General features: G+C 47.4%; 1 protein-coding gene and 1 long non-coding RNA gene across 2 annotated transcripts; one reads left to right on the forward strand and one right to left on the reverse strand.

Moving 5' to 3' along the window:
• Positions 1-3,136: 3,136 nt before the first annotated feature.
• Positions 3,137-9,550, forward strand: MRPL20 (mitochondrial ribosomal protein L20). The gene is made up of 4 exons (XM_074218741.1): positions 3,137-3,299; positions 6,556-6,666; positions 7,159-7,236; positions 9,045-9,550. The coding sequence occupies exons 1-4, from the start codon at positions 3,216-3,218 to the stop codon at positions 9,216-9,218; spliced, it is 447 nt and encodes a 148-aa protein (XP_074074842.1). The 5' UTR covers positions 3,137-3,215; the 3' UTR covers positions 9,219-9,550.
• LOC141509307 (uncharacterized) lies at positions 5,363-6,738 on the reverse strand. Its single transcript, XR_012474638.1, has 2 exons — positions 5,889-6,738; positions 5,363-5,552 (listed from the first exon to the last, which is right to left on the reverse strand). It is a non-coding gene; the product is annotated as an uncharacterized LOC141509307 (long non-coding RNA).
• Positions 9,551-11,054: the final 1,504 nt, after the last annotated feature.

Genomic DNA, 11,054 nt, shown 5'->3' on the forward strand with positions numbered 1-11,054 from the left:
TTCTTAAGCATCTGTTTTGTGCCAGGCTGTGGCAAAGAATGGAATCCAAAGAATGAAAGGATCCCTTGGGCCAAAGAGCTGGGTACATTCTAGTGAAGTGCCAACTAAGAGAGGGTGGAGGAAAGGCTTTGTTTAGGGAAGCAGTACGTGAGCCAAGCCTTGAAGGAAGCAACTGGATTCTGAGGCAGAAAGGAAGGGGCATCAGGAGTCCTTTTGGCTTGAACTTGAAGTGTATAAGGGGGGGGTATCTGGAAAATGAGGTTGCTGACTTTCAATGGCAGGAGGAAGGGCTTGTATTTTATCCTAGAGGCTTCACTGGTTCAAATCCCAGCCTTGCCACTTGCTATGCCCATGGGTAAGCTTCTCACAACCTTGGTCTCCTCATATGTAAAAGGGTAAAATGATCTCAATGATCTCAAGTCCTTCCAGTTTGAAATCTAATAGACAGACAGACTGGTGCCTTAGTAAGATTATTTTGGAAGTTGGGTGACTGATGAATTAAAGAGATCAGGAGACTGTTTGAAAGCTACTACAATAGTTTAAGTGAGAAGCAAGGAGGACCTGAGCTTGGGGAGTGGCTGCATGGATGGAGAGAGATAGAAATGAAAGAGATGTGTTGAAGGTAGCATGGACGGGTCTTGACAGCTGATAGAAAGTGATTGATGTATGATGGTGGGGAGGGAAAAGGAAAGAATTAAAGTTGATTTCATAGTTGTAAGATAGGATTACTGTAAGAATGGGATGGACCTAAATAGAGATGTTTGGATAAGGGGTGGTTTAAGAGAATTCCATTTTAGACAAGCTGAGTTTGAGGCACTTATTGAGACATCTCACAGGCAAGACACACAGAAGTCTTCTGTGTGGAAATAATTGAACCCATGAGTGCTAATGACATCAAGAAGAGAAAAAACAAGGAGAGAAGAGGCCCCGTACAGAAACTTGGGACACACACACACACACACACACACACACACACACACACAGTCAGGAGATGGACCCAAAATCCAGCCAAGGAAACTGAGGAACAGTAAGACAAATAGGACTGTAGTTGTAGAGTTTTAGGGGACCTTTATAGGCCATCAAGCCTACAGATGAGGAAACTGAGGCCTAGGGAGATGAAGTATCACATAGATATATTATCAGAGGTTTTGTTTGTTGTTCATTCTCAAAGAAGACTGATGACTTCAGGAATGAATTTAAGTGAGGCAACGGCTGTGGCATCAGCCTCCTCTCTCTTCTTCAGAAGAATCTCTCTTCTCCACAGCCATCTGGGTTCAGTGGCAAGACATAGCTTAGGATGACTGGAGATGGCACCAGATATAGTGGGGAGACCATGACCTTTTAAAATTAAGGTCTCATGTCTCATTTTGTCTGAGGCAACAGTCATTCAGCAATTAAAGGGTAAGTAAAAATTGAGGCAAAAGATGGTCTGGTTTGCCTTCACTAAAGAATCAGTTTGAGAGGGTAAGATCCTTAAGAGTTTCTGGCAAGAACTAAAATAATTGCTATTTACACTCATTCTGAGTCAACAAAACCCAAACATTGAGCAAGTGCTTGGGCTGGGACCTATTATTAGTCAATCTGTGAGAGCCAGAGTGATTTGGGTTTAAAGGTATAGTCATCATAGTTCTATTTCCCAGTAGGCTTTATCAAAGCCTGATTTTTCAGAGCTATATTTCAAGATATCAACAATAAAACCACATGAGACAAAGAAGTAAATTGTCCCAGTTTTTTTCAGGGGGAAAAAAACAAAAACAATGATAGAATAAGCAGGGAAGAAAAAAATTCTAGCCTCTAAATCCCAAGACATTTTGAAAAGTATGTGATTAAAGTTTATCTTCCTTTGGAATATAAATGTAAGGGTATGACTCCCTGTGAATGGAGGGAGAAGAGGAGAAGAAGGAGGAGGAGGAGGAGGTATCAGAGGTGAAATTTATATTGAGGACTCCCAAATCCAGAGATCTTTCCTCTCTGGAGAGGAGACTCAGTGTTATAAGTACCAACGCAAGATAGAATCCAGGAGAGATGGGTGCTCAATAGCTGCAGAGAAGTCAGGGAAGAGCTGAGCTGAGAAATGACCGTGAGATTCAGAGTTGCCAGATTGAGCAGTTTCTTTGGAGTGCTGGGAAACTGAATTATGTCCTACAGAAATGGGATCTATTAGAACTATTTTTTTTTTTTTTTTGGTTTTTGCAAAGCAATGGGGTTAAGTGACTTGGCCAAGCTAGGTCATTATTAAGTGTCTGAGGCTGGATCTGAACTCAGGTCCTCCTGACTCCAAGGCCAGGGCTCTATGCACTGCGCCACTTATTATAACTATTTGAAGCTCACTTCGAATATTTCTGAATTCTCAAAGACAGAAGCCCTAGGATGGAAACACTTCCACTACAGGTCCAGAAACATGCCTCCGATCTGCCAAGGACCTGGTTAGTTGGGGTTAGCAGAAGGGGAGAGGGGAGGAGAGAGACTGAGGGCTGAATTTTCTGTTTCTTTTTTCTGCCACAATCACAAAGCCGGGTCTTGAATGATTTGCGCAGGGTCACACAGGAGGAAGGCAGGATTTGAACTCGGGCCTTCCTGAGAGGAGGGCTCTTTTTGTGTCTGGCTTCTCAGGACAATCTTGTTTGGCGCTGGCCTTCAGAATAGAAGGAAATTCTGAATCCCCTTTTAGTGGATGGTGAGGGGGGAAGGGGATGGAAGACCAGCCCTGGAATGAGGGGGTCCAGAGTTCAAATCCAGCCTCAGACACTTAATAATGACCTAGCTGTGTGACCTTGGGTAAGTCACTCAACCCCACTGACTCACAAAAACCTAAAAAAAAAATTAAAAAACTAAGATGGAGGCAGGTGAGGATAAAGGATTTTTTCCCTCAATCGAGCCAATGGCTCTCCCCGGAATCCGGGTTCTGCTCAGCTTCCCGGGCGGTGGGGCGCTCTTGGGGCGCTCTTGGGGCGCTGGGGCCAAGGCCTTCGGGGCGGAGTGGCCTATGGGGAGAGGGCTGGGGAGGCTTCCCACATCCGGGGAAGCGGGCCCCGGGCCGGGGCGTGCCAGCAAGGGGAGGGGCCGCCCAGGCTGCGGGCTCCGCCTCGCGCCCCGGAAGTGCCTCGCTCAGAGGCGGGGCCTCCCCCGGAAGTGCTCGAGGCAAGCCGCTTCCGGGATCCCCTCCACGGCCGCGGCCACCTGGGGCTCACGCCGCCTAGACTGGCCGAGGAGCCATGCTGCTGACGGCGCCGCTGAGGGTGCGCGCCCGCCTCACGGATCGCTACTGGCGGGTCCAGGACGTGCTGCAGTACGCCCGGGTGAGCGCGCCGGGCCCCGAGGCCCTTCCAGGCCTGCGGCCCCTCCCCCTCCTCCCCTCCTCTGCATGGCTCCTCCCCTTGTCGCCTGAAGCCCCGCCTCTCCCCTAGCTCCTCCCTCTCTGTCCCCTGAGGCCCCGCCTCTCCCCTAGCTCCTCCCCCTCTGAGGCCCCTCCCCTTGTCCCCTGAGGCCCCGCCTCTCCCCTAGCTCCTCCCCCTCTTAGGCTCCTCCCTCTCTGTCCCCTGAGGCCCCGCCTCCTCCCCCTAGCTCCTCCCCCTCTGAGGCTCCCCTAGCTCCTCCCCCTCTGAGGCTCCTCCCCTTGTTCCCTGAGGCCCCGCCTCTCCCCTAGCTCCTCCCCTCTGAGGCCCCTCCCCTTGTCCCCTGAGGCCCCGCCTCTCCCCTAGCTCCTCCCCCTCTGAGGCTCCTCCCTCTCTGTCCCCTGAGGCCCCCCCATCTCCTGAAGCTCCTCCCCTGTCCCCTTGGCTTCTCCCTTCACCTTCTGGCCTCCTGGCCCTGAATCTCCTCCCTCCCCCCTTCTTTCTCCATGACTCCTCCCCCATTCCTTGAGGTAGATGTGGGGAGCCTGGAAGATGAGAGTTCAAATCTAGCTTCAGACACTTACCACCTGTGAGAGACTGGGCAAGTCTTGCTCAGTCATGTCCGAGTCTCTGGGACCCCTTTGGATGTTTTCTTGACTGAGACGCTGGCGTGGTTTGCTGTTTCCTTCTCCAGCTCATTTTACGAATGAGGACATTGATTCAAACAGGGTGAAGTGACTTGTCCAGAATCACTCAGCTTTGGAAGTGTCCTGAGGCCAGATCTGAATAGGATCCTCATGAGTCTAGGCCTGGCCATCTATTATATTAAAGCCACCCTGGGTACATCACTCAACCTCTGTTTGCCTCTGTTTCCCCAACTATAAAATGGGGATCATCAGAGGACCTGTCCCCCAACACTGTTGTGAGGAACAAATGAGCTAATATTCGTTAAAAAGCACTCAGTGAGGTGCTTGAAATACTTTTACTCATTTAGCAGAGGTTCTTAACCTTTTATGGGTCATGGACTCTGTCTGATGAACCCTATGGAGATGGAGAAGGGTTATAAGTTATAAGTAAATTATACAAAAGAAACCAATTCTATTTAAATACAATTATAAAATATTTTTTTTTACAAAGTTTAGATTAAGAACACTACTAAGTGGGGGTGGCTAGGTGGCGCAGTGGATAGAGCACCGGCCCTGGAGTCAGGAGGACCTGAGTTCAAATGTGGCTTCAGACACTTAATGACCTAGCTGTGTGGCCTTGGGCAAATCACTTAATCCCATTGCCTTGCAAAAAACAAACAAACCTAAAAAAAAGAACACTACTAAGAACCTGTATTAAGGGTGCTAGCTGTATGACCCTGGGCAAGTCTTTTCATGTTGTTGCCCATTTCCATGTCTGTAAAATGGGACTAGTAATAATAATAATCCTTCTCTCCAGAGTCATTGTGAGACCCTTGTGAGAAAATATTTGTAAAGTAATTAGTATATCGCCACATACATGCTATACATGTTAGCTATTTTTATTATTGCTAGGATAATGATGCTAAGTTGTTGGGCACAGATCAAAGCCTGAGAAATAAACAGCCTGTGCCCTTCTAGTGCTTCCATGCTGTTGGGGTGGACCACACATAACTAAATAGGTACATACAAAGTACAGAGTAAAAGGAAGGTTCCTCCTTCTCCTTGCCCCAACAGGGCAGGGGTCTTTTGACAAGGCTGATTAGAAGGGGAGAGGGCAAAGGAAAGGGCTAAACTCTGGGGGGCACAAAAAAGGAGGACCTGCTCATGCATACAAGATCCCCCCAGAATAGCTGGGGGTCATCTGAGAGGTGAATCCCAGGGAGGCCAGTGTGTAGCATATTGTACATATTGAGTGGAGGAAGGCACAAGAAGTCAGGAAACTTGGGAATGGGCTGGAAAGGTTTTGAAGGTCAAACAGCACCTTTATATTTGTTCCTGGAAATTAGGGAGCCACTAGAAATCATTGGGCAGAGAAAAGAAGAGGCACTTAATGCTAATAAGCTTGTTTGATCCATACAGCAACTTTGGGGTTTTTAATCCCCATTTTTACAATTGAAGAAACTGAGGCTGATGGGCGAAGTGATCTGCCTAGAGTCATGCATCTAGGCTGGATTAAAACGTGGGTCTTCCTGACTCCAGGCTCAACTCTCATGCCATTTTACTGCAGTGGGTGACACAGTCCGACCTGCTCCTGTAGAAAAATGACTGTCAAAAGGGATGAACTGGAGTGGGAAGAGATCAAAGTAGAGAAGCTCTTTGCAGGCTGACTGGAGGAGAAGGGGACCAGACAAGTCAGACATTGAGGGGAGAAAGGACACCCCTCTATCCCCTCCCCACCTCCCACCCCCAGCTGCCTGCCTGGCCCTTCCCCCTCCATCTCTTCAGCTCCCTTCCATCTGCTTGGTCCTGGACTCATTGTCTATCACTACCCTTCTCTATCATGCATCACCTCCCAACTATTCTCTAGGCAGCCTCTTTTCTCCCCTTTCATCTTTGTATTTTGCTCCCGCCCCCAGTGTCACCCAACTGTTTTCTTCAGCCTCCTGCTGTAAAGGCCCTCAGAGATGATGGCCTAGAATTACAGTGAAATTCTCCCTCATCTCTCCATCTCTTTCTGTCTCTGTCTCGGTCTCTCTCTCTCTGCTTCTCATTTTTTCTTTGTCTGTGTCTGTACTTCTCTGTCTCTCCCTCCTCAGCATTGCCCTAACTGAATGCTCTGCACATCAGACTGCTCAGATCTTTATTGATGTGTTTATTTTTGTGATGTGGGAGGGTCTAGTTTGCTGGCTGGGGTTGGAGAAAGGAAAGGTTACGTCCAGAAATGACTATTGTGTGAAAACAACAGGTGTCAGTAATCACTTCTTTTGAGTCACTGTCAGTAGATGCTGTAGCCAGGCTAAATGGGTGGGAACAGCATGGCTAGACCTTCCCAGTCTTGGCCTGTGCACCCATCCCCCCCGCTGCAATTGTTGCATCATTGCTGGCATCATCAGTGACTGAGCCACCTCCAAGCAGAGAGGGCAACATCTTCCCAACTGACTGCAGGGACCCAAGAGCTCTTGGTTTTCTATGCCGGAGAGGCTCCCTTCCAGGCTCTGCTCAGCAGCTGTAAAGGCTGCTGCTTCTTGAGTGGTTGGGAGTGTTGCTGATCTTTGATTGCCAGACTTGATTGATATGTCCTCTTTCTAACTTAGCACTTTCGGGGAAGGAAGAATCGGTGTTATAAGTTGGCTGTCAGGGCTGTGAATAGAGCCTTCGTGAAATGTACCAATTCCAGGAGACTGAAGAAGAAGAATATGAGAACGGTGAGTCCATCTGGGGTTATCTAGAGGGAATGGAGATGGTCCCACTCCCTCATTTATTCCTGCACATTTTGTTTGGACCAGATTTGGTGACGAATTTCCTCAGTTGTCTGGGCAGGGGTAAAGGGGCTTGCCCTGAGTTTCTGCAGTTACCTCTTTTCTGTCCCCCTTGGGACTTGAACTCAAGTCTTCCTGATTCCTAGACCCTGATACCTCTCAACACTGGTAATGATAGTAGTGAGTTTTTTTTGATGACTTAAAATCTCCCCCACTTTGGCTTGAGACAAACCTTGGGACATAGGAGGGCAAATAAGGCAGGTCAGAAGATCATTTTAACCCTGTATAAAGAACAGTTTAATAGGAAGGGATGAGTAGACCCTGCTTTTTTTGAGGCCTTTGATTCTCTTGAGGTCAGTAAGTCATGAGTAAGGTGTCCTCCTCTCTGCTGTTTTTCTATTTCAATAGAATGAATTCATGTCTGTTTTCTGATTTCAGCTTTGGATTAATCGAATTACAGCTGCCTCACAAGAACATGGGTTGAAGTATTCATCATTAATTAGCAATTTAATCAAGGTATGTTACAGTGCTTGCTGTAACTGGGTAAAAGGGTTAGATAGAGCTGGGGGTGTCCCTAGGGCAGTCACAGTTCACAGTAGTTGCACTTTAGGAACTCACATGTCACCATTGCAATCCATGTTCCTGAATGTTGGAATTCATTTGATTGTGGTTGGGGCTAGATGTACAGAGACATCTTTGTTCCTTTCTTTAAAATTCCCCAAAGGAACATCTCAGAAATGGAAACATGATTGTGGGCCCTGCCTAGTCCTCTATCCAGAGGAAAAGTCAGATTGTCATTTTTCTTGGCTTTAAAAAATTTTAGTTTTGAGGGAAAATAGTTTAATGGGAGGAGGGGGGGAGATTCAGTAAGATGTCTACATTAGAAGAGCTAAACTTTCTCCCCCACACACACTTGCGCTTCCAAGAATGAGGTCAGCACTCACCTGAGCAGATCTCCCCCGCAAAGACCTCTTGGATACTTGGAGTATTTTCTGAATGGCAGGTCTATGTTAGATCAGACTTCAGCAGTTTTCCTTGGCAGGAAGCTGAGGCCTCTCACAGCTGCTCAACTGGGGGATCAACACATCTAGGTTTTGCTGAAGTGCTGGGTACCTTGTAACCCTGTCTGCCTCATCCATATAAAAACTAGACCTGCATCCCCCCCCCCCCCACCAGCAGGCCCCCATCTCAGAGTATTGTTTGATCACTCCTATGCTCCCAGAGCTTCCCTTGGGTTCTCTCCTTCACCTTCCCACACATTCATCCACAAGGGACTGGGAGACCCAGCTGGTCAGGGGAAGGACTCAGTGTTCAATTCAAAGCTTCAGGCTGCCAAAAGGATGGTGATGCATAAACGAGCCACAGTTCTGCTGAACAAGGCCAAGCATTCATGGGGTGCCTCTGGGCTTGGGGCATGATATACATTGAGGTCATCTAGTGGGTCAGGAAGGCCCAGGGTTCAAATCTGCTTCTGTGAGCCTACAGATGAGCTTCTGTGAGCAAGCCAGCCAGCTCCCCTCTCAGTTTCCTCAGCTGTAAAGTAAGGCTAATACTGCCCAGGATAGCTGTGGGGGCCACATGTGTACCATGCTGTATGGATCTTAAACTGTGTACATGCTCGCTACTATTAATAATAATTATTATTATGGTAATTATTATTATAATAATGAGAAAGCACTTGACAGACTTCAGAGAGCTATCTAAATGTCAGTTAATCACCATCACACTTCCTGGATCTGGAGGAGATAGGAAGATTAGCTGGTGCACCGACCTTGCCTTCTCAAGCTCTCAGTCCAGCTGCTCTGTTACTGGGAGAGAAGGCTCTGGGACAAGTTCCTTTGGGAAGAATCACCCAACTAATACCTGGAGCCCCAGATGGGAAATCCAGCAAGAGGATCCCTTCCCCATTCCATGTTAGCCCTTTCTGGAGGGGGGTGGGTCATCTACAGGAAGGGTGTGTGAACGTGAGTGTGCCCCTGCTGCCATAGGTTCCCTTTCTAGGCTCAAGATTTCAGAAAGGGCACTGACCAAGAGGAAGAGATCCAGAGGAGGGTGGCCAGAACAGGAGGGGAAAGGAGGAAAGCCATTTTCTTTCAAGGGCTGTTAGGAGAGGGCTTAGTGTTGTTTTACTTGGTCCCAGGAACTGGACTACTATTGTCAGAGCTTATTGAGCACTTATATATTTCACTGAGGCGAGACAGCCACTTTGGTTTAATGTATGGAGACTCAGTCACAATCAGAGGTGGAAGGGGTCTTCCAAAGGTGGAGGGGGGCTGAAAAGCTCTGCTTTTATCATGTCATTGTGTGATATCATTTTCTCCCAGTGTCAGGTGGAGCTCAACAGGAAAGTCCTCGCTGACCTGGCTATCTATGAACCCAAGACTTTTAAGTCTTTGGCTGCTTTGGCCAAGCGACGCAGAGAGGAAGGCTTTGCAGCTGCTCTGGGTGACAAGAAGGAACCGGCGGGGATCTTTTCCCGGGTGGTGCATTATCAGTGAAGGTTATGGCGCGGTGGCTGTTGCTATTGCGAGGGCATTTTGCCCAAGGAAGGACTTAGGGTAATTCTCAGTGACACTAGTAACAAAAGTTGAGCAGTGTAAACTGTATCCCTAAACTATTTTTCTTTTGTAATTCTGTCTTTTCACATTTCAGGAGCCATGAGTAAAAGAGGGGGAGGTAGATGGGCTTTTACCAGGTGGAAGAATGGGGAAGAGCCCTTTGCATACTTCCAAGCCTAAAGAATTCATTCAGTGTGCTTTCTTTTGAATAAGGGGTAGGCTTTAAAAGTGTATTCTGGAAGAGATTATAAAATAAAGATTTTATAACAGTTCATCATTGTGGCAGCTCATTTTTTTGGTGTTCCAGTCATTTTCTCATTTTAAGGTGGTCTTGGGCATACTCTGCCTGAATAAATAAGAATGTCTGCATTGATGCCATCAGTAGAACTAGACAGTGAAGTCAGGAGGCTGCATCTTGGCTTGCTCAGCTCTCAGTGCATGTCTTGGATGTCTAAAGATGTCTAAAGATTTTTCTAGCTCTAACCTAGATTTCTGTGGCATTAAAAAGCTTTTATTAAGTGATTAAGGTGTTCCAGGCAGACACTACTTGCTACTAGAAATACAAAGAAATACAGGAAAAAAAAGTGGAGACAACATGGAAAACCAGGCACCTAAAAGATGGAAGTTTGAACAAAGACCAAGGACAATTACCTTAAATTTAGCAAAAACCTGATATCTTATTGTCTGATCTTGCTATCTCTTATACTTGATGTTTCTTCCTTAAGGATATGATTACTCTCTCATAACACTCAATTTGGATCAATGTATGCCATGGAAACAATGTAAAGACTGGCAAACTGCCTTCTGTGGGGGGAGGGAAGTTCAGAGCTGGGGACCAGGGATGTGCCCTCACTAGCCAGGATCAGAGCTCCCTGATCATTTTGTCTAATCTGTTCATTTTACAAATGGGAAAACCAAGGCCCAAGGAGGGAAGGGACTTGCCCCATATCACATGTCTGGTGAGAAGCGGGGACTTGACCCTTAAAATCCAGGGCCATCTCTCCATCCCAACCCTCACAGACCTCCACCAGCGACCTTCTATGCAGAATTTCTTGGATGTCTCAATCAGCTTGGACTTTGGGGAAGGAAGCCTGGATCTGGGCTGTCAGGGGAGTGATGGAGTTGACACAATCTGGTTTCTTTTGGGGGGGGGGGGGTGTTTCAGGGCTCTTGCTTTGTCCCTGTCTCAGAAACTAGAACAGCATCCTATAGTCTGGCAGACTTTGTGCATCTTTGTGGCCTTGGGTCCTGGAACCTGGCCGGGTTGAAGCCAGAGCTCTGAGTCCTGGAGGCCCATATATGTCTGTTAGCCAATTCCTCCGGCAGACCCAGCCCCCACCCCCACCAGTGAGGGTGAAGGGAGCAAGGACCCTGCTACTGACACGTCCTGGGGATGCTTGAAAACCACGGCCATAGAGGAATCCAAATTGCAAGCAGCCAGAAGGGCACCCCTGCCTGTGACGTTTTGAAAAAATAGGAAATTCAGTTTTTCAGTTCACTGCAACAGCCTATATTCAGCAATTACTCTGGCAGCCACTGTACATAACACAAGAAACAAGACAAATCTCCCTGCCCTCAAGTGCTTCCTGCTTGAACCCCTTAAAAGTCTAAGTTGGAGTTTATAGATTTAATGTATGTTTGGATTCTCTGGAGAATCGTTGCTTCATTTTTTTTAAGGCAGTCATGATTAAATGACTTGCCCAGGGACACACAGTATTGTTTTTGAGGCTGGATTTAAACTCAGTTCTTGACTCCGGGGCCAGTGCTCCATCCACT

The sequence above is a fragment of the Macrotis lagotis genome, chromosome 1 (genome assembly GCF_037893015.1).
Source record: "Macrotis lagotis isolate mMagLag1 chromosome 1, bilby.v1.9.chrom.fasta, whole genome shotgun sequence".
NCBI lineage: Eukaryota > Metazoa > Chordata > Mammalia > Peramelemorphia > Peramelidae > Macrotis > Macrotis lagotis.

Excerpts from the sequence above, each read along its gene's own strand:
- MRPL20 (XM_074218741.1), top strand. The coding sequence starts at position 3,216 with ATGCTGCTGACGGCGCCGCTGAGGGTGCGCGCCCGCCTCACGGATCGC. Across the intron at positions 6,667-7,158 it reads AGAAGAAGAATATGAGAACG|CTTTGGATTAATCGAATTAC; the intron begins GTGAGTCCATCT and ends TTCTGATTTCAG. Across the intron at positions 7,237-9,044 it reads TAATTAGCAATTTAATCAAG|TGTCAGGTGGAGCTCAACAG; the intron begins GTATGTTACAGT and ends ATTTTCTCCCAG.